Consider the following 25,026-nt stretch of genomic DNA (forward strand, 5'->3'; position numbering starts at 1 on the left):
TACCCTATAGAATACCGTTGCGTATGGCGATATATCCTCTTGTTCTTTTGACTTACAATAATTTCTATTCTCATCAGAGGCCACATTTTTTCGTTTATATTACAATTACTATATTATACTCAATTGAAATATGACCGGTACCGCTGGAGGACCAGAAAAAGCCTAATCTTCCGGAGAACCTGATGTCACATCGGTACGTTTTTCCAGTATCTATACTCAGTGCATCCTTACTTATTCTAACTTAGCTATAGTTAAACTAATTTATGTCTATTCATTCTATTTAGGACTGCTATATCTTTCTTTAATTAAGAAATATAAATACATGTATTATGACAACTATCCAACAATAGTCTTGATGTAAGTGTGGTCCATATACTTAACATTTCGCAGCAATCCCTGGCACATTTCCTCTCATCTGTAGCTAACCTATGATAAACTGTAATCTTCATTTTTTTCTAAGTGTTCCTCATTGATTTGATGTCGGAAACTTCCAACAATAAAGGTATAATCATTGTCCCATTTTATTAAGACCTGTTTTGTAAAGCTTGTCACCTGTAAATTAGATTTCATTTAATGATCTTTTTAAAACGCAGAACTCTGAGCATGTATTTTTAAAGCACACATTATAACGATATTGTATAATCCTTTTTCATATTCCCAACTTTGGTTTCATTTTTTAAAGCCTAGAGGATGCCCGCGAAATCGCAGTCGATTGACCAAAGTGTGGACACAGTATTTATTTGTTGAATTCAAACAAAATGAGTAGTCGTTGTAAAGGATCTACGATCATCTAATATACATCAATGGTGTACAGTTTTCTTCAAATTGTTTTAGCGAATGTAAGCGAATTATTTTTTTTCTTTTTTTATTCACATTACCTTTTTTTCTTTTTTATTCACATTACTTTTTTTTTAACTTTTCCTAAATTATCTTTTCGCCAAAGTCAGGATCGAAATATATTTAACAGCCAAAGAAAAAACCAAGCCCCCCCGGAACCAATGATGGTTTTCCCCAAAAAATTGCGTTATCCATGAAAAAAGATGGTTTCAAAGACAAATTTATGAAGTACTCACCACTACATTTATACATCATATCACAAATATATTCGACCTTGTATGGTTTCAGAAGAGTTTCGGCTCAAAGAAATCGGTCCCCTCCTTTAGTAGTATTGATTTTCAGCAAAGGGGAGTAACAGTCTACACATTAGTGCAATGGACAACAGTTTTAATTTATTAGGGCCGCGGTAAGTAGTTGGATACTTTTTAATAACTTATTTCAAAGCATTTAGACACTTACTGAAGTGAAAATAGTATCTAAGAAAAATATTTAATGATTTCCCTGTCCCCAATGAGACCCCAAAACAGGCTGTCGGATTTTAATGGGTAACGACCCTTTGGAAAACTTGCTAAAGAAAATGGCTTCCATTCCGTAAATATGAAAAACGACTATTGAGTCATTAATCTTCGATTCATGTTTGATTAAGACATTCCTTTTTAAATTATCTAGGTATTTCCTAATTTTATTTTTGCAGTGGTAATTAAGACGTAATATTCATAACAGTTTCTTTAAAAATGATATCGCAAAAGAGCAGACTGTTATGTGTCGTTTGTGGTATATTCTAAATATAATTGCGCTTTTGCGATCTTAGCAACTGTATTATGAATTAAGATAATCTTATAAACAAGTTAAAAATGACCTTTAAAACACCAGAAGACGGGAGCATACCTTTCAAACTATGTATAATTGCATGGCGTATAAAAAACCATTAAACACGAATGAGATTGTGCCTGTGATGAAATTCATTAGAAATGTTATGTTCGCTGATATTAATAGATTATTTGATTTTTTTTTTAACGAGAGGGAGTTTCTCATGCCGCGAGACGAGATGAGCATCAGAAACTCCTGCGAATATGACTGCTTTGCTGAAGTTTAAAGTATTAGTTTTCTTTTATTTTCTGTTTTCCTAACCAATATGTATATAAGCTTCATAAGAACTGCAATGTTTCCTTTCGGGACTATTTTCGGCGGAGTGCTACGTGACGTCATAACTATGACAGTCGCGTTTAAAATTTGTGGAATAATTTTGGGATTTATTCATTGTAATTGAGTTAGTTACTGTATTTAATCATTTTCCATTGTAGACTAGAAAATAATGCCACAAATTAGCCATTATTTCTTCAAATATTCCTACAATGTTGCTAGTATGTCACATGAGGAATAAGACTAGCGATAATTTTCATTCTCACTCGACTGGCGTGAAATTGAAACTATCGTATACCAAGATTAAATGGATTTGAAACTAAATAGCGATAATAATATTTACTTATCAATCTGCCACTGAAATAGTTACATGAATAAATGATATAAATCGGTGTTAGTGTTGCTTCAAATACTTGGACTCCGATAATCATTCATTCTGATTTTTTGTCGGACCAATGAAAGAAAAAAAAAATATAAAACTATTCAAGATTCAAGTTTCAGAACTCTGGGAATTCAAAAACGTTTAAAAAAGGACGTTTTTCTAAAAACAGAAATATTGGATATGTTGCATACAATTTATACATTAGAAAAAAAAAAACGCATTTGTTACAAATGAATCAACGATCATAACGATTTTTCAAACCCAGAACGACAAGACACAAAGAGAAATACAGGCAATATATATTGTTTCTCTGCATGTTAATCTATAAGCATTCTGATTCTAGCAGTTATACATGTTAGTGGGGAAAAGGATGATAAAATGCACAAAACATTTATGTGATTTCGTGAACTTTTTAAACGTAAAATTTTCCAAAAAGGCAAAACACGAGGGAAAACGTCTTTACTTCATTATTAACCTCTGTACATAGCTTCTGTATTCCTGGGTCGGCTTTTTTGAAAGATTATGGAATATGCATCAGTGTAAGCTTTATTTATTTATATTTATTGTAAGAGTAATCAGGGGATCCAAGAGAATGTAATCCAGGGACCAGTCATTGAAAACAGACACTTACAATAAAAAAAAGAAAAAAACAAAACATAGAACCAAAACAGCATATACAAGAGTAATCAAGGGAACCAAGGTTATAGCGGTAATCAAAAGAATGTAATCCAGGGACAAAGACCAGACATGGAAAACAGATATACACAAAAAAGAACATAAAGCAACTAAAATCATACATACAAAGCAACAAAAGCAAATAAGCAACTCGGACTCCACTAAAAACTGGGAGCATGGACCATGTGCACCGGTAGGGTAAGCGTTCTCTGCTTTTCTTGAAACACCGGTCGAGTTGCTCATAAAAAGACAAGTCCGGGGTAGACAAACGAGAAAAGGAAAACCATGACTTGTTGAATAAATCAGTTTTCATGGTGCTGATGGATACACCATAACGATCCACGAGTTCATGATGACGACCATAAAACGTCTGTAGTGATGACCTCAATCTTGTAGCAACATAACCCTGTTCCAGAAGCCTATTTGTTAGAGTTCTAGCGGTATATAAAGTCTGCGTAGTTTTGGCAAGCTCTGGCATAACGTATGAGTTGTGATATGAAAGAAGAAAATTTGTTGTGCCTCCAAAATATTTTTGATAATGCGTATGATAAAAATATTCGTTTTCCGCAAAACGTACCTCAAAATCAAAAAATAGAAAAAAATCTTGGATCATATAGATAATCAAGTAATCGGTTTTCAGAATAAGTACACTGAAGCTGTAATAATGGTTCTTGCATTTATAAAGAACCAAATGTTACAATATGAGCCATAAGAAGCAATCGGTGTGTTTTAGGAGAAATAAAAGGAGAAGTATTCAATAAAACCCAAAACAAATACAGATAAAACAAATCTTTCTAAAGTTCCTACCATCCTTTTAAAGCGACTTTATAGAATATAATTTCGAATTGGTACTCGAGAGGTTTTATTATGTAATCAGGCCAAAATATTCTTCTTAAATCTGTTCCGTTAAATTTCAAAATTTCATCCCAAGACAAATGATAAATGGTCCACTCTTTTCAAAGGTAATTCGGTTTGTACAACCTATGACCTTTACTTGGGTAGTAGATGTTTCATGGTATGTTTATCTTGAAAGTTGGGATATGTAACGGCAAGTTTAAACGACAAAGGTATACAAATTTATACAGATTTATGACATGGTAAATTCTTACACAGTTCCAAATTGATTTTACAAAATAGTTTGAAGAATCAAGCTAAGATTTGTACTTAAATCACCTTAACATTATAGAAATGTCTTAATTATTATGTGTGTCTTGTAATCTGTTGTGACGCTTACGAAAGCTAAATGCTTATTTTTTTGTGGTGGTGGTCTCTTTTGTAGCCCTGAATCGGATATTTTCCTTTCATAGCTTATCTCATGCCTCATTTATTCTTAGTTTCTACATAGTTACACGGGCGTTTTTTTTGGAGTGCGAAGGATTACAAATGTACTTATAAGATTTTGTTATTCAATTATGCATAGACATAAAGACAAAATGCTTTTTTGGAAATCATCATGATAATATTGATATAGAATAAAAAAGGGAATAGATATGGAGAAAGGTATCAAATGCACCATCTTACCACTCTTATAAAATAGTAAATACTTACAGAGAAAACCAAACGGTCTTCAATAAGTGTAACCACACCTTCAAGTAAGCCCTAAAAGGCCCCGACAACAAAAGTGATAAAATCACTAAATTTGCGTTTTAATCAGCTATATTTTTTAGCTAACAAAAAATTCCACAATGGGAGGAAGAAAAGTTACCGTAAAAAATTGTTTTTGACATTAATAAAAAAAGTGTATATACACACAAAATAGAAAGCAATCGATTGAAGACTTGGCCCTGTTTTTTTTTACATTTATTATTTTTTCAGGATTTGATAAAACATTTAATCATTTAGGCACATTACACTTCAGGTAAAAAAGTGGGGAATGAACATTAATATCTGTTCATATTTTTTTAAGACATCCCTTTTTGTAAAGTCTTTATCGTCTGCTATATGTATTAACAGATATTTCTGCTAAATATAACTTAAATTTTTATGGAAACAAGGGTACACAAGGAGCTGTCTTCCTTTATCAATAATCTCTGTCAAATTAAGTTATAATGTAATTCTCTCGTCCTTTATTTGAGGAAAATTCTCATGAATTGAAAGAAAATCGAATATTTGTATAGTCTTGCTTAGTTCTGCATTCGGCTTAGGATGGCAAAATGGCCTCAACGGAAATTATTGGTTGCTATGGTGATTACAAATGAAGATTTTATTGTAGTTTACACTGTATCTGAAAAAGGTAACATGTAAAAGTATTGAGAAAAGTTTCATAAACTAGTATTTTCAATGTTGAAGTAGTTTTAATTACATTGATAAATTGACTTCAATGTGATTGTTAATCAACTTTTAACCATATAAAAGTGTTCAGTTAATTACAAAGAAGTGAAATAGTTAAAAAAAATAAAAAGCTTATATTTTACACATACAAAATAGGGGTTACCAAAGCATTTTCGGGAAATTGGACGTTTTAAAACCTGATTTCTCTTTATTTTTGCACTTTTTGGAATATTTTAATTCATGACTTAATTAAAATTATACTTGTTGTGGGTTTATTATTAAGGGTTAATTTTACTGTATTATGTTGGACTTAATTGAAATAAATTTATAGTAATTTGACTTTTTTGTTACGGGAAAATGTCACAAGGCCTCAGATTACAATACACAGTTCTACATTACTGTGAGTTGCTGGATTGAGATTACTATAATGAATAACATAATCTTTTTAGAAAATTGAAACAATTGTGTACTCTTGTGTCCATAAAAATCATACTTAATAATGTCATTACCATTCAGTGACTAGAGTGGAAAACCAATAGTTTAATCTACAAAATCATTCAATCCTGTCTATGAAAGTTCGTATTTTAGAAAAAAATTACCATCCTACGAACAGTCCCATTCTAAGTAAAAACAATCGTAGGAAAAGAGAGGAGTACTGGATACGCAGACTAGGTACTGCAATACCTTATGGATGCAATGACAACATCAAAAGTATAGGAAACCTTTCAAGCCAATATATCAATGGCAAAAATGTGAAGGATTCATTTGACAAAACTCCAAGAGGGGGAAGGAGTCATGGTCATCGCCACTATACGTCACCTAAGTTACATATATCTCCTTCATTTCATACAAAAACCTCATCACATTAGAACCAAATTATATTCTACAGCTCTAACTCTACTACACTCCCTTTACAAAACAAGTCTTGACAGTCCTGTTTCTGACCCCACCTCGTCATTAAACAGACTTGTTGCCATCATTTCAGATATTGGTTTCCACAGACTCTTTAAACCAGTTTGTGTAACAAGTCAAGATGAAGAAAAACGATCATTTCTTCCACTACCGTTTGTAAACAAAGGTGCAATTAATTTGGCTAACATCCTCCATCACAAAAACATTAGCAACAAAATTCCCCCATTTTTCTAATATAAATCCATACCAATTATTTCATATTCCTATACTTTACCCACTGCATCAAAATCTCGAACCTGACTGTTTTTGCAAAAACTCTCCATTCAAATATTGTCCTTCCGGTCACGTCGTTACGGCAGATTTGTCCATAATCGAAAACGAATCGCTGCGCAAAATCCTTTTTAAAGGTCCCAAACTTGGAGTTATAATTTTAAAGTTCTTATGGATGCCGTGAAGGACTACGCAAGAAAATGGATGAAACGAGAACAAGAAGACATTGATTCTCTGTCAGAGTGGTAAAGGCCGTGAGGTCCTTAATTTTGAAACGAATGAAAGTTTGAAGTAGGTCAATGAGTGCCAATGCTACATCAGTTTTGAAGGACCCTGATGTAGCAAAAACATATGTTGTCGTACCAGACAAAACCCAAAACAACATTGTTTTAGTCTGCAAAACGTTTTACATCCAATGTTTATTATCAGAGGTAGACGTAGAAAATAATAGCAGTTATAAGACCTTTACTGCTACCACACTCTCCAAAGAAGGAATTATGGAAAATCATAAATCTGTGCTCTCTGCGTTTGGTCTCTCTACCAAGGAAGATAACTATGATTTACCGTCTATGTACTGGATTCCTAAACTCCACAAGAATCCATACAAACAACTTTACATAGCTGGATCTGCAGAATATACCATCAAACCTCTTTCAAAACTTTTAACTTCTATACTGACAGCTGTCAAAGAGGGTTTGCAGTCTTACCACAACACTTGTTACTCCCGTAGTGGTATTAATTCGATTTGGAGTCTGGACAATTCGAAAGATCTTTTGGAGACAATCAGTTCAAGACTATAATCAGAATATGATAGCAACACTGTATATTTCTATTCCACATACTCAGTTAAAATCCCGACTTGAAAACATTATACATCGTTGTTTTTCCAAAGAAGATGGTACACCTAGATACAAATATATAGTTCTTGGTAGAAATTCCTCATACTTTGTAAGAAATAATTCCAAATCATCTTCCAAATATACAGAAGAAGATGTTTACATAATGCTGGAATTTTTAATCGACAACATGTTTGTCCTGTGTGGTGGACGCGTTTTTCAACACACGGTCGGCATTCCAATGGGAGCAAATTGTGCTCCTCTACTTGCTGACATTCCTTCACTCTTATGAGGCTGACTTTATAGCTGATCTGATCCGAAAGAAAGAATATCGTTTAGCTAGATCATTTAATCTCAGTTTCCGCTATATAGATGACGTATTATCTTTAAACAATCCTAAGTTTGGGGATTTGATACATCGCATCTACCCCAAAGAACTTGAGATAAAGGATACTACAGGCACTGTAAAGTCAGCCTTATATCTTTACCTACACTTATAAATCGATGGTAAAGGAAAACTATTGACCAAACTTTACAACAGACGTGATGACTTTTCATTCAAAATCGTCAACTTTCCTTTCATATGTGGCAACATCCCTTCAGCTCCTGCGTATGGAGTGTTTATATCACAATTCATATGTTATGCCAGAGCCTAGGCAGAATTTTTGTATCCGCTAGAATTCTAACAAATAGACTTCTGTAACAAGGTTATGTTACTACAAGACTGAAGTCATCACTACAAAAGTTTTCTGGCCGTCATCATAAACTCGTGGATTGTTATGGTGTATCCATCTGCGCCATGAAAACTGATTTGTTCAATGGGTCAATGTTTTCCTTTCTTCTTTCGTCTACCCCGGACTTGACCTTGCATGAGCAACTCGACGGGTGTTTCTAGAAAAGCAGAGGACGCTTACCCTACCGGTGCATCTAGTCCATGCTACCATTCTTTAGTGGAGTCCGAGTTGCTCGTTTGAATTTGTTACTTTGTATATATGACTTTAGTTACTCTATGTTCTTTGTTGTGTATGTCTGTTTTCCATGTCTGGTCTTTGTCCCTGGATTACATTCTTTTGATTACTGCTATAACCTTGGTTCCCTTGATTACTATTTTATGAAGTCTTTTGAAATAAAATTAAAATTCAATTATCATAATCAATGGAACAGAGGCAAGCAATAAGAAAGGCGACATGAACAAGATACAAATGTAGGGTCGGTACGTTCTTTTTTTCTGAATGTAGCATGTTTAAATTATAGATTTAAACATGGACTTTTTGATAAAGCCAAGAACAATATTTGATTTTTTTTCACATATTTGTTTAGACCAGTAATGAATCATTTTCCAACATTTCTTTTGACACTACAAAGTGTAAAGGGCAAATGAATAAAAACATTTTCTATGTTATTGATTCTTTATGTTTTTTGTATTGCATCTGACTTAGCTCACTGCTTATATTAGCATTGATCTCCATTAGGGCATCTTTTTTTCAATTTTTAATTGTCCTTACTTCCAGATATTTTGGAGTTCATGCTACTTCTGTGATGCTACAAAATATCTGCAATTTCCAATGAAACGATACTGTGACGTCGTCGATTAACATAGATAAATTTTGAACATTTGGAGTGAAGTGACGTCAGTAAGGCACGAAAGGGCTAATAACATGATTAACATAGATAAATTTTGAACACTTGGAGTGAAGTGGCGTCAGTAAGGCACGAAAGGGCTAATGACATGATTTACATAGATAAATTTTGAACATTTGGAGTGAAGTGACGTCAGTAAGGCACGAAAGGGCTAATAACATGATTTCTTCCCTATTTAAAACGTAGGAGAAGTAAGGTATAAAGCATCAGATCAAAACAGTGAAGCATATGATGAAGAAGATTGTCACTTTATATCGGCCACCAAGTACATGATTTCCAATGCAGAACTATTAAAATATGAGGTACTTTATTGAAGTAACATGCAGATTAAACCTGCATTTAAATGCTGTCTATTAGAAAATGCGCACGGTTTAATTAAGCAAAAGAGTGCCCTGAAAGGGCATCGTAAACGAATAAGTTGTGAAATGAAAACTCCATTTGAATGACCAAAAAGAATGTACTTATATTTGAATGGACCATAAGAAATATAGTGAAATCGTAATCGCAATTATCATAAAGTATCGAGGTTTGCTCTTTTGTGAATGGAAAAAAAGTATCTTTCACGTATTACACCGTCTTTATGGTCTGTTTTTCTGTCGAAAAAAATATTTCTGAATACTATAGATACAAACTGGTACAAAAAGAAGCAAGACAATTTTCGTGTTCACATGTTGTATTTCAAATTTGTACAAATGAACACTTCAAATACGTGAAAATAACGGAAGTGAATTTTATTAGAGTATAGAAACACGGCAAACATGTTATGATGACTGACTTTTTTTTATACAGTATGAAATATATTACCATGTATTCCAGACAAATTAATTTAATAAACATACTAATAAATAAAACAATGTATCTGAGCAAATGATGTCCCAGCATTTCTTGAAAAAAATACAACATTAAATGTGAATCAAATGTAGCACTAAAAACCTTTCTCTTTACAATAAATAATTGGAACGGATGTGTATTAGTGATCAAGAAACCAGGTATCTAGCGGAAATTAAAAGAATGTAATCCAGGGACAAAACAAGACGGCGAAAACATCATGTACACAGCAAAGAAAATACAATAACTAAAATAATACATACAAAGCAACAAAAGTAAATGAACAACGCGGACTCCACTAAAATCTTGGAGAATTTTCCAAGTCCACTGGTTGGGTAAGCGTCCTCTGCTTTTCCAGAAACACCAGCCGCATTGCTCATAGAAAGTCAAGTCCAGGGTAGATGAAAGAGGAAAGAGAAAGCTGCATAAGCTCTACTATTTTTTTTATCCAAAAAGTTACATGTAGGTAGACTTAAAGCACCTTATCCACCTTCATTCGATGGTTGAATATGCGTATTTTTAATCTCAAAACACCGAATGACCCTCACTGGGTGATAAGGTGATTCTTTGAAAACATATCGACTAAAAGGGTAAGCAGAACTTTAAGTGATTGCTGCTGCTCATTTTTTTTTGTATATCATCGTAATAATGTTTTTATCATAAATTTTATTTAAAAAAGGTTTATTTTCATTTTTGTTATTTTTTATACAAGTTCTTATTTCAGACAATCAGTTTTTAACTGGTCATTTGTATTCGTTAATTTTCTTTGGACATTTACCCAAGTCCATTTTGGACACAGATGTGATATAGGAAAGTTGCGATTTTCAAGGAAGTTATGAGTTGAACGTTTTTATCAAATGTTGTCATGTGATCACTTTTTTATGTGAACAATATTTAATCACAATTTATGAATTATTTGCGTACATAAGACATTCTGATTAAACAAATGCATTCACGTTCCTTTATCAAGTTAGACACTCTCTTGAAAAGACGAGTCTTTATAAATTCAAAATTAATACCAATCCAACATAAAAATACATTATGCTATCTGTCTAATTTAAAATTTCATCTTAAGATAGCGGGACATCCAACTTCTATTCACATTATGCAGAAGTTTTATGACCTCCTGAAATTTACTTTGGGATTATTTTTCTTTTTATTGTGACTATCATTAACACATTATTACAAAAACACATTATAAACCTTATCGGAACGAATCTTTACGTGTTTACACTCTTTTATAAATAAAGAACAGACACATATCCTAAACAAAATGAACGAAATAGTATGCAAAACCTTCAGATATTATGATTTAAGATCTGTTTAATACTCTCTTTTCGCAGCTTTCTTTCACACATTAAACTAACTAGACCTACAATGAAAAAAAATCAACTATAATACACCAAAAGTAGCGTTCATCATTTAAAACACAATTACTCTTCGTTATTATCAAACAAAAAATTAAAATAAGTTTCTAAAGGACAAAGCCTCTCCTTCATTTCTCAGACAGAAGGAACATTCAGTCGAAACTTTAACACCTCACTCAACTTTTCTGGACGAAGCGGCATATCATCTGTCAAATTGTTAATATGAATACTTGCAAAAGGTTCTGCCATGCAAAACAAAAAACAAAAGGACGACATATGAAAATCTTGAAGCTTATGCGCACCGAATTAAAAAGTATACACACGGTAAAAAATATCGACAAAAAAAAACATTCGAAGCATCAGCAATAGGATGATTCAAATACGTCAAAATTCAAAATATAGATGAGGTTAAAGCTATGTTTAAATTATCGTTATGACACGCCTTCATTGCATTGGGGCGACGTATCGGCAACTCTTTTTTTTAACCTGAATGAAAGACAATAGAAGTTTTACTAATACATTACCTTCCCAAGCTCATCGTCTGTACTTCCAGCGCAACCTGAATCTGTAATAAACAAATATGCATTTCAATTAAACATAAATGTACTTTTATTTATGTTTTTACTTTTTTTTATATTCAAACAAGTTTTGTAATTCAAGTTGTGATAGCTGACATAGATCATCCGATTTTAACTCCATATTTCGCCTCCACTCGATTTGTTTTGGTGTTATTTCATACCTCCGTTGTGTTGTGTGAATTTCTACTTTTAATCTGGTTTTCCTACTCTGTTTAGGTCATTTGAGCTTTAAATGTTTATATATTATATGTTTTAAAAAATAAAATTCCAAATCCACTTGGTAGATAGAGAAATAAAACAGGAAGTTATTTTTTTTTATTTGTTGATGAAAGTTAAGTTGTTATTGATTTTCATTTTATCAAATCACGCTTTCATTGATCTTAATCACAAAGGACTTTAATTGTTTAGGAATCAAGAATCCATTCCTATTGTCTAGATGTTTAACTTTCCTTTAGAATCAACAATATGTAAATTACGAACAAAGCGTGAAACTTGAAATTCATCCAAGGTAGACACAATCACGAACTATTAAGAGACATTTGCTTCGACCACAATTTCAAGTTTTATAACCTTCACGGCCGGGGGAAGTTCTATCCAAAATGGCCAAAATGGTGTTACAGATTATATTATAGAACGATGCTTCCTTATCATTTATAATTATCTATTTATATGTAGGGCCAAACTATAAACAAACCAGACTACAACAGGCTTGTTAAGTCACCTTTTTTACTTTTATAACAGTTTTACCTCTATATTTTGCAATAAAAAAAGTAAAGTCATTACATTTGTTGTGAAAACAAGGTAGATTTTAGCGATAATGATTTATACAAACAAATTCTTTTTATGGACCTAAACACAAATTTAAGCATAGTTTTATTGTCCTACGTTGTAGTATCAATTTGATTGTTGCGAGAACACAACCAATGAAAACATGTGTTCGTAATTATGATTATCAATATTGCAATTATAAATATATAAGCTCTTAAATACAAAAAATGTTCTAATCAACTGACCTGTCCGTCCCGTGCTTACTGTCAGAAAAGTAGACGAACGACTTTTACTTGGATTCGAGATATCTTTTCCTATAATAGTAATGCTTAAAAAATATATTATATTGTTCTCTTTTTTCAAGATACTAATGTAAATGTCTTAGGAGTTAGCGTAAGAGGTAACTTTTAATATCATATTTCTAATATGAAACAGAAGAACGTAATTCACTCATAATACAACATATATAGTTCCAGTTACATTTTATATACCATCTAGACAATGAAAGCGATACAGCGTTCAGAAAACCCAATCAAACCAATTGGGCCAATCGATGTTTTTGTGTATATGGTCATATATGTTATATACTAAAATCTTTTCTATATATAGATCCATATTTTGGAGAAAACAATACGTTCATCCCCTTCTAAATCAACCATACCAAGAACAGTAGCTCTGGTTAAGTTCCAATTGCATATGCAAGCTTCATTTGTTGTCTCAAAAGTGCAACAACCAATTTACAATGTAAGACTAGTTGTGTTGTCTGTAAATGTTTATATTTTAGAAGTGAAAGTGATTTTTGCTGTGCGTTTTTTACGTGGAGTGTTCATATCACAATTCATACGTTATGCCAGAGTGTGCCGAAACTACGCAGACTTTTTGTATTGCGCTATAATTCTAACAAATAGGCTTCTGGAGCAGGGTTATGTTGCTACAAGATTGAAGTCATCGTTATAAACGTTTTATGGTCGTCATCATGAACTCATGGATCGTTACGGTATATCCATCTGCGCCATGAAAACCGATTTGTTCAATGTGTCAATGTTTTCCTTTCCTCTTTCGTCTACCCGGACTTGACTTTGCATGAGTAACTCGGCCGGTGTTTTTAGAAAAGCAGAGGACGCCGGTGCACTTGGTCCATGCTCCCAGGTTTAAATGGAGTCCGAGTCGCTCATTTGCTTTTGTTACTATGTATGTATGATTTTAGTTACTTTATGTTCATTGTTGTGTATGTCGGTTTTGCATGTCTGGTCTTTGTCCCTGGATAACATTCGTTTGATTACCGCTATAACCTTGTTTCCCTTGATTACTCTTACTTGCAATTATTTGTTTTCGTACATTAATGGACTGCTACTTAAAACGCTATTCTTTTATCTAAAAAACAAATGGCTGAAATGCTTATTGCGCGTATTCTTTTTTCTTTATGCTTTTATGTCTTATGATTACAAAATAATCACTCATCTATATACTGCAAATTAAAAAATGTTTCAATGAGTAACTTCTCATCGGCACCATAAGAATTGAATACATAGGACGATTTAAATAATGATAACAACTATCAAACAAATGTCATAAAACTCTACTATATAGTTTCTGACACTTGATACTGAAAGCTTCGGTAAATAAACTTTCATATAAATTAAGCGAGACAAATTGAGAACCATGCTTTTGAATACCCACGAGGATATTTGGTCATCAGCAATGACATCAACACAGTAAATGCAAAATATAATTCGTATAAGTATTGAAAACAAGTTATGCTCTGCAGCAGTTTACACCTCACGAACATCGAAGATGAAGGTTAAAGATTAAAAAATCAAATTATCAAAAAATAACCATTATTTGGAATTACTCTATATTGCTGTCTTCCTTTTTGTAAATTCAAATTGTCAATAACATTTATTCGGCAGCAAAGTCAAAGATTTTACAAATAAAATTCTCTAGGAAAGGTTGAACATGTTAAACGAATTTCTAACTAACAAAATAAGTATTTTAACAATCTCGTGTAATAAAGAACACGTACAAATTGTATAACATCTGTATCTATTTGTGCACAAACTGCAATATACACCACTCTATTCTACGTTTGATCAATGGTTAAAACTTTATATGCCCCACTGAACATAAATATATTAAGAGATATCAAAACAACGTTTGTATTTTAGAAATAAAATACATCCAGTGTACCTTTCATTTGCTGGTTCATATTTATTTTATACCCCGATTGCACAGAAACAACCCAACTTACGTATATCTGATTCGAATCGTCGGATAATGTGCATTCCTTTCATCTCTACCAGATGACACAGAAATGTTTTAATTGTTGGTTCTTGTTTAACGCACCAATCACATAACAAGGCAAGGGCAAGTTGAGTTCCTCCATTGTATACCAACTCAAATCTATATATATCTCGTCTTGTATATCTACATTTTTCTGCAAGACCTACATAATTGCATGGGTACTCTCCTGATTGCAGACTTGAGGCTATGACTACTAAGGTTGAGTATGTCAGGCAGGCCATAGGAATTTTGGAACATTGATCTATCAGGATAAAGATGCTCTCAGTTGCTAAAACAATAAATACATAATAAAATATTAGCATATATACATATATATATCCAATTAGAAAAGTATTCAATAAAGCCGCAACGACAATCACTTTCAACGATTCAATGTCATCGCAAATTATACTGAATTTATTGGCCGATATTGTGTGCCCGTCTTCTCTAAATGACTAAGACCTCCACCATGTCGTAAAATACCATGTAACAAATGATTAAAAAGTATCTATAGGAATTTTCTTTTAAAATGTAGAATATTTTAAGTAGCACTCCAGCTAAGAATCATGCAAAATGTGATTGATGGGTAAAAACCCTACATATTTTTTATCTTATATATTTTATTTGAATTGCCATAGTAAACAGAAACTAACATTCAGTTTTTCATGTAACCAGTGCTCTTAAGAGATAAAAATTATATAGAATGCACTATAGATTTCAAAATTAGGGGAGATAACTTTGTAAATGACACTCAAATACAATAGATTTGAATGAATAATTACACATTTCATAGTACAGACCCATAAAACAATTCAATTACAAAAATAAAAGTATGAAGCCTTTTTTGTTTGGAGTGTATCACATTTTTCAGATTTTGCATGATTCTTACAAAGAGAGCTACTTAAAAAAATACGTTCTAAATCATCCAGAGGCACCCGTTCTTTCGCTGTAGCGACTTCTTTTGGTGTCAGGTTATGTTCCGTGACCAGGATATTATGAGAGGTATTATCGGTAATTCTCTGTATACTGTCTTTCCTACGTTCAATGTCTAATAAAAAAATATAAGATGCTCTTAAAATGTTAAAAAAGAATAAGTAATAACATATACAAAACGCAGTATTTATGTAGTATTGATGACCATTTCTTTTTTCAAGTTTCCTAATAAAAACAAAAATTATTTTTTCATTTGAATAAAACCTTCATAGAACTTGGCAAACAAGTAATTGACCATAGGCTTTGAGAAGTTCACGAATAAAACCTTGAAACAAAGCATTTCTTAAAACATACAAGACCTATATCAAATTGTTCGTAGCCATTCGGTATTTTACAAAAATATATTCATGCTAATGGAATTTTGCAAAGTATATTGAATAATCGAATACACAACAATTTAACAAAATCTATAAAAATATGATTTTGTTATTACAATCGTATGTTACAGTTTACGTTAACAGTTTATATTCTTACCTTTTTTATCTACATCAAGAGATGATTCAATACCTTTTAGTGATGGGGTTTCTTCGATTTTCAAATCAGAAAGTGATCTGCTTTGGAATTTGGATTTAACATTTCTCCATAGATTTTGTTCTGTTTTAAAACGAAATTCACAAAATATAGTTATTCATAGAAGACAAAAAATACGTGTTTTTCTTATTATAAATGTGTCTTGGCTTTGTTTGAGAACGAACATGTTTAAGCATCACGGGAATTATTACTACAATTATCAAGTTAGTGCAAAATTTTCAACTATAAAGACAGAAACGACAAGTATTGATATCAAAAGAAGGAAATACAGAAAACAGAGAGATAAATAGACAATAACATTGAATTGATGAAATAAAAATAATTTACTGATGAGGCTGAAATTCAGGGGTAAAACGCTAGGCTTCACCGATTCGTATATCATTATAAATTGTATTCAATACATTGTTATTATCTATTTAATGCAAACCGAATCATTTTTAAATCATTTTAAGCCCTCTTAAATATCATATACGTGTGATCTACGTGTGTTTCGTGGTTGTATGAGAACGGGAAGTTTACCTGAATTGTTCGGTTAGAATTGAACATTACCCAGGTTCCGATTCAGGCACAGGGGCTTGTTACGAGACTACATAAGTCATATACATTAGCAGGGCCCCGATGTCTAAAAATATTCAATGCCAGTTATTTAATTTGGTTCATAATCTAGTTCCCTGGTAAATGAGCGACCCAAAGATCACTAATAAAATATCATACACAGTTTCCAATTCAAACACAGGGGCTCGCTACAGTTGACTGTATAGCTCATATATATTATCAGGACCCCTATATCTATTTATAACAATCAACAGTTGTTTAATGTGGTTCCGGGTTACAAGTTGTTTTGATTGAAAGCATTCGGTTTATCACGGTTACGAAAGAGTGCGCAATTATACCAAGGGAACCAAGATTCTGGCGGAAGTAATCCGATTTTAGAGCACATCGCATTCGTACCATTTCGGATATTGAAACTATCCCAAAATCAGTGGCAACTTGAGCTCCACAATAACTTGGACCATGGACCGGTGCACCAGTAGGATAAGCGTTCACTTGTTATCTAGAAACACCCGCCGAGTTTCTCATTACAAAATCTAGTCCAGGGTAGACGAAAGAGGTGAGGAAAACTATGACACGTTGAACAAATAAGTTTTCATGGTGCAAATGAATACACTGTATCGTTCCGTTCCACGCGTTTATGATGACGTCCATAAAACTTCTGTATTAAAAGACTGCGTAGTTACTGCCAGCGCTGGTATAACGCATGCGTTGTTATATGAAAACGCAATACTCAGGTGCTGAAGGAATATTGTCATGTATGAAAGAAAGTTGACAATACGGAATGGAAAATCATTGCGTTTGTCGTATAGTTTGGTCAATAGTTATCGTCATTTTCTTACTGTAGGTAAAGATATGAGTCTGACTTCATGGTGCCTGCAGTATCCGTTATCTCAAGTTCTTTGGGGTAGATGCGATGTATAAAATCATCGAAACTAGGATTGTTTAACGATATAACGTCATCTATATTTCGTAAACTGATATTATATCTAGCTAAACGATGTTCCTACTTGATGATCAGATCAGGTATAAAGCGCCATACGCGTGAAAGAAACGGTCAGCAAGTAGAGGAGCACACTTTGTTTTTATTGGAATGCCAACCGTTTGTTGATAAACGCGTCAATCACATTGGACAAATTTGTTGTCAATAAACAATTTCAGCATTTCGATAACAACTTCTTTGAGTAACAATGATGTATGAAGTTTATGAGTCGGGATTTTAATTGAGTATGGGGAAAAGAAATATAAAGAGTTAAAAAAGGCTTAAATGCTATTGTATTCTGATATAAATCTTGATAAAGGGTTTCCAATAGATCTTTTTTAGGATCAACATTGATTTAATATCACTACGGAAGTAACAAGTGTGGTAGTTGGACTGGACACCCCCTTTGACAGCGGTGAGAATAGAAGTTAAATGTTTTGAAAGAGATTTGATGATACATTTTGCAGATCCTGCTATGTACAGTTGTTTGTATGGATTTTTGTGGAGTTAAGGAATCCGGTACATAGACGGTAGGTCACAATCATCGTCTTTGATAGAGAGACCAAAAGAGAATAGCACAGATTTGTGGTGTTCCGTTATCCCTTCTTTCGATAGTGTGGTAGCAGTAAAGGTCTTATTACTGCTATTATTTTCTACGTCTACCTAATAACAAACATTGGATGTAATACATTTTGCAGAAGAAAAAAAAACAATTTTGTTTAGGGCTTTGTCTGCTGGTACAACAACATATTTGTCATGTATAGTAGATAATGTTTTTGCTAAATCGGGGTCTTTGAAAACTGATATAGCATTGTCACTTATTGACCACTTTAAAACTTTCAGACGTTTCAAAACCACCGTCACCCACTCTGACAGACAATCAATGTCTTCTTGTTCTCATTTTATCCATTTTCTGGCGTTGTCCTCCACGGCATCAAAAAGAACTTTAAAGTTATATGAAAGCTAGGATGTTTAAATCTCAAGTATGACGTAATCAGAAGGACAATATTTGAATGGAGAGATTTTGCGAGAACAGTCAGGTAATTTAGCCTTGACGTCCTTAATCACCAGGTTCTGCAATAGCCTTTTATAATTGAAAATTTTAGAAGCAGTAAGAATATTAAATTATCGGTATTGATTTATCTTTGAAAAACCGAGAAATTTTGTTCGTGACATTTTTGTTATGGATATTGTTATCCACATTAATTGCATCTATACCTTTTATGACAAATGGTAATGGAAGAAATGATCGTATTTCCTCATCTTGACCTTTAATACAAACTGGTTAAAACTGTCTGTGGAAAACAATATCCAAAATGATTGCCACTAGTCTGTACAATGACGAGGTAGGTTCAGAGTCAGGAGTGTCAAGACTTGTTTTTTTAAAATAAATGTAATAGAGTGAGAGGTATAGAAAAGAGTTTAGTACAAATTGTGATGAAGTCCAAGAGGGTTTTGTATGAAAGGAAGAAGACCATCTATGGAGACATCATGCATCTTAGGTGATGTATATTGGCAATGGCCATGACTCCTTATCCGTCTTGGATTTTTGTCAGATAAATTCGTCACATTTATGATATTGTTATATTGATTTGAAAGGTTTTCTATACTTTTGATGTTGGCATTGCACAGGTAAGGTATTGTAGTACCTAGTCTGCATATCCAGTATTCCTCTCTATCCCTACGATAACTTTTATTTAGGACAGGACTGTTCGATGGATAGTATAAATTTTTAAGAATACGAGTTTTCATACAGATGATTGAATGATTCTGTTGATTAAAATGTTGTTAAACTGCCGGGAATTTAGTGGTATTCTCGAACGATGGCCGCAAATTCGATTGTTAAATCGTTCTTTTTTTCACCGACATATACTTGACCGTATTTGTTGCATTCTAATTCGTTCGTCGATTTGTAACTTAAGTCAACATGACTTCTTGTGTGAAAGGTCTTATTCGTAAGGATAATAGTGAAGAAAGAGTCGGTTATAAGAATGTTGCATATTTTGCAATTTTTAATTCCACATTTTGAAAAACGTACAATATGATTCGTTATTGTTGTAGCAGTCAAATATATCATTTTATTATTTAAAGAGTAATCAAGGGAACCAAGGTTATAGCGGTAATCAAAAAATTGTTATCCAAGGGACAAAGACCAGACATGGAAAACAGACATACACAACAAAGAACATGAAGTAACTAAAATCATACATACAAAGCAACAAAAGCAAATGAGCAACTCGGACTCCACTAAAAACTAGGAGCATGGACCAAGTGCACCAGTAGTGTAAGCGTCCTTTGCTTTTCTAGAAACACAGTTTAAAGTGATAGGACATGGTTTGGTTAGTTTGAAATAGTCAGAATAATTGTACTGGAAAAGATGGTCAGCTGACTGAACATGCGATTATGTACACTTTGTTGGAACTGTTGGGACACTATCCATACCAGATGTGAGCGTGCTAGGATTCTCATCCGGGGACAACACAGTCTAACAAGACAACAGTTTTTAGACTGGGTGAGGCCCGTGCCTAATATAAACAACTGTAAGTTTGACTTTTTATATGATACTTACCTTCGAGTACAGAAAATGTTACATGTACAATTTCTGATTCATCTGTATCTAATCCACATAAATCGATGATGTACTGAAGAAAGCTTTTCACATTAAAGCATAAAAAATCTAAATTATGAAAAAGGCTGTCATGAGCTGATGTTACTATGACTAAAGATCCAACATATACAAATTTAACTTGAAACCATTGATTCAACATCTTGGAAGCTCCTTCAAGTACATGAGCTATTTGTTCAACCTTCCAGGATTGTGGAGTTTGAAGTTTCCATTCAACAAAACAGGTATCGCTCTCCATACACGAGCATCCTAGTAAAACAAGAAAGCGGTGTGCTCACATTGAAAGAAAATTATTGTTTTTTAACAGATTATACGAAAAAACTTGGTTTTAGGCAGTTTATTGCAACATTTCTTATAGTTTGATGTCTAACTGATTGCTCTCCCAATTGTAATAATAAATACGTTTGGGATCATGTCAATCGTGGAGTGCTGATCGATCGAAGTTAATTACGAAACATTTGCAAAAAAGTAAAAAATGAATGATAGTAAAATGAACAAACAAACAAAAAACCCAAAACAAACAAATCAACATAAATAAATGAAAAAAAAAATCAAAATAATAAACAAAATTGATTTTCTAGTTACCAATCAAATTGTAAAAGTATGGCATATTAACCTATCAAACCAAAAAGAACAAATACGCAAACAATCAAATATTATATTTTGTTCATCTTTGTTTGATCAAATATAGATAATTCAAGAATACAATAAGTTACTAAAATAAAACTGTAAATGTAATGCAAAAACAAACACGAAAATATTGGCAGAGAAGTGAAAGAACAAGAGAAACAAAAGCACTAATAACAAAAACAAAACAAACAAAAACGTTATTACAGAAACAACTTACCGCATAGCTGTTCGGCACTGTTTGACATCTCTTGTGCTTCTTTGTCATTTGAATCATTTACATTAGTAGTTGTTTGTTGTTGTTGCAAACATTTGTTGATGCCTTGTAGTATAATTTTAAATACTAAATGTTTAATCTCAATTGTAAGCTCAGCTGAAATAAATTTTTAAAGTACATTTTCAAATTCTGTTAGTGTCCCCATTCAATCAAGTATCACATACAGAAAGGAATCAAGATATATAACTTGTGTGCTTTCAATTACATGCTTCGATCCACTTGATCTACAAATTCGTGCTCCCATTTCTAGTCATACACTATCGACAATTGAAGTAGATGTATCGTTGTATTGGGCGTTTAAGATCAATGCTCTTTTAATATTTTCTGGCAAAGATCTCATTATGAAACAGTTCTTCCTCAAGCAAACACAATAAGAGTAATATAATCTTTATTTAAAAAAAAAACTTGCAAGAAATTTCCTGTTGTAGAAGTAAACAACACAAGTACCGCAGTGCTAGTAATGCTGGACAACACTTGTATTACATTAAAAGCAATATAGAACACATGAAGAACAGTAGTATCGGCAATAGTAGACAAAAATATTATTTTATTTATTATTTTTTTTTGCAGTATTTGCAATATTAGGAAACACTAATACAACAGTATCGACATTAGATAACACTAGTACCACAATATCAATAAAATATTGCATGTTCAGTTTCGCAGTATCGGCGATACTAAACAAGACTAGTACAACATTATCGCATTATCAGAAATACTAGACAACACAAGAAACCCAGTGTCGGTAATACTAGACAAAAAACCATAAAAAAATCTGGAAAAATTGGGATTGAACTGGAGTCACATATTAGTATCTTAATCACTTATCATTCGAAATAGGACAACTTCGTAACATAATGATCATTTAATACACCACGTAAGTTGCATATTAAAGTAACAGCTTATTTTTAACTATAAAAAAGTTAAACGAAATATCAAACAAGAAGTACCGTTTATAACATTTTCGGACCTTATCCAAGGATTGTAAGAGCGAAGTAAAAAATGTGCAAATTAAATCATGCAAAACGTATACCATGATTATGATCAATCAGACGTATGACCTCTTCTTTAACATCTTCAATTTTCTTCATCAATACATCAGTTTGTTCTCCTTGGCTCTTCAGGAAAATATTTCTGGTGTGCCTTTGTTCTTCGACAATAGTGTCCTTCAGCTGGAAGACAATTAATCAAAATGATGGTTACATCTATAAAAAGTCTACTAAAAATATTGATATTACAAAAAATACTTAATGACTCATGCAAACTGTCACTCCAATCTAGTGCATCTTTTGCGTCTTTTTCATGTCAGATTCGAATGTAATGCCCATTTAGCTGAACCAGTAAATTATTTTTGTTCAGTCGAAACTGAATTTCTTATAGTTCTATACGGCTTAAAGATTGCCTTCAAGCTAAATAAATCTATCCAGGTTGTGTCGAATACAAGACATGCAATGCCAACGTCAAATAAAGTATAAGTTATGAATCAACAAAATACAAGCGTATATTTTTTTTAAATGTTAAGTAGCTGTCTTTGTAAGAATCATGTAAAATCAGAAAAATGTGATACACCCCAAACAAAGCTACATATTTTATTTTTGTTATGAAGTTGTTTAATGGGTCTATATTATGAAATGTGTAATTATTCATTCAAATTTACCTGCTCTTGGGAGATAATCAACATTAAATATCTAATAGATTCTATTGTATCTGAGTGTCTTTCACAGAGTTATCTCCATTAATTTTGAAATTTATACAATGTTTATCTCCAATGAGCATGGTTTATACGAAAAACCAAATGTTAATTATTGTTTACTGAAGCATTTTAAACAAAATATTAAAAATAAAAAATATGCAGGCTTTTCACCCATGTATCACATTTTGCATGATTCTTAGCTGAAATGTTACTTAACAGGATTGATGCAGAACACATGAATAGTCAAATATTTACCTTACTGTTTTCCGTCTTTACAAGGTCCAAGACTGTGTTTGCATGAGATACATCAAAGGAAGCTACGGTCAAAAAGTTGATTTGGCTCTTAACAGAGTCTTTGTATTCTGGTATCGGTGCAATTTTCCCTGCCAAACCCAAAATTGAATCTTCTAATTGGGTCCACCATTTTTCAAGCCGTCCTTGATCAAACACGCTCACACTTTCTAAATGAGAAAGTTTATTCCGTATTTTCCGTATTGCATTCCACCACATTTCATCATTTTGATTGAGCTTGCAGCAGTTCCGAATTACACTATGCATGGAAGTCATATCCATCTTGTCTAATGTACATGCTGGATTTACTTTCAGTCCACACATGCAGTATTGTACTACTTTTGAATGTTTGATGTAATGACCAGGAACAACATGATCAGCTAAAATATATAGCTTTTTAAACTGTTCTTTGTTTAGGGCCTTTCCTCTGTTCAACTTTACAGCATTGCAATTTACTTGACAACATTGTACATCGTTGATCCACAGATGATATATTTCATGTTTATTACGTTCAAGAAATTCTGCTAAAGAGTTGTTGTATGTTGGAAGAATATTGAATTTGGTGAACACTTTTGTAACTGTATGTGATGTTTCATATGACAGCAAAATTAGTCTAAGAAATTTTTCTGTATTGGTAGATTGATGTTTATTCATAGTGACATTTCGTCAAAATCAATGCATTTATTGGACGAGAAATAAAATGGATGTCCGTCACATACCTTAAAATGGAAATAACGTGATCCATTTGGTTGTTTAAAGCCACTTCATTTGATCAAAAGGTTAATTCGTCAATGCACTAAACTGGCAAGAGTAAATAACAGTCCTATAGTCGTTATAAGTATGTGTTTCCGTTTACCTATGTCAAAATATTTTGTTCACTAACCACACTTTATACTTAATCAATAAATTATATCGACTGGATTTGACAGAATAATACTATCTGTCTGTTTTGGTTTTATCACAGTAGTATAATACGTAGAAAGTAAGTTTTATATTGGTTTAATATTGCAATAGTGTAATAGTCAATTCATGTAGGACATTTATTTCAACCTTATTTACAAAAAAAAAAAAAAAAAAAAAAAAAAAAAAAATTGTTAATGATAACTTTCGCTTGAATTATTTAAACTACAATATAGTAAATATTTATTGTTACTTATCAGAAGTTGATAAAAGGTTTTATCTTTTATACTGAATTTTTTATTGAGAAATATGTCATATTAGAGGAGGAAATGAGTTTCTTTTTTTTTCTTTGTTTGCTTTAATTTGGAGGGGGTGTGTTAAAACAAGGCCACGTGGTTTTGAATTATGTGACGTAAAATGTCCAGGAAGCAATCAATACCACATGATTTTGCCCGAATCCTTACCAAATACGGATACCCGCTTCAGATATTTCAATTAATATTGAAAAGAAATAGTTTATTATGCTTGCGGGTGGATGCATTATCAACATTTCGAGTAATACCACTGTCTCCTGTGCAGTCAATTAATTATAATAATACTTTCCATATACGTACTTACTGACCAAATCTTACAGCAAAACAGATAACAAATGATTATTAATTGGTCATGTGCAAGAAATTCCACGTGACATCCATATAAATGAAACTAATGCCAAGCGGTTACGATGTCAATATTTAAGTTGCTTTAGCTTTCATTTTCGTATTTT

At 32.5% G+C, this 25,026-nt stretch overlaps 1 protein-coding gene across 2 annotated transcripts; it reads right to left on the bottom strand.

The window, feature by feature from the left end:
• Positions 1-9,386: 9,386 nt before the first annotated feature.
• LOC148612040 (uncharacterized) lies at positions 9,387-24,406 on the bottom strand. Of its 2 annotated transcripts, XM_088593140.1 has the most exons (10): positions 23,325-24,253; positions 22,410-22,548; positions 21,320-21,472; positions 20,416-20,721; positions 16,256-16,375; positions 15,702-15,836; positions 14,757-15,077; positions 12,754-12,822; positions 11,687-11,727; positions 9,391-11,167 (listed from the first exon to the last, which is right to left on the bottom strand). In XM_088593140.1, the coding sequence occupies exons 1-10, from the start codon at positions 24,012-24,014 to the stop codon at positions 11,162-11,164; spliced, it is 1,980 nt and encodes a 659-aa protein (XP_088449266.1). In that variant the 5' UTR covers positions 24,015-24,253; the 3' UTR covers positions 9,391-11,161. The 2 variants fall into 2 exon arrangements, with proteins under 2 accessions (XP_088449267.1, XP_088449266.1); XM_088593141.1 differs by lacking the exon at positions 12,754-12,822 and having other exon boundaries at positions 9,387-11,167; positions 23,325-24,406.
• Positions 24,407-25,026: the final 620 nt, after the last annotated feature.

Source organism: Perna viridis, chromosome 7, assembly GCF_037379345.1.
Source record: "Perna viridis isolate PV_CMFRI_1.1 ecotype Kerala chromosome 7, ASM3737934v1, whole genome shotgun sequence".
NCBI lineage: Eukaryota > Metazoa > Mollusca > Bivalvia > Mytilida > Mytilidae > Perna > Perna viridis.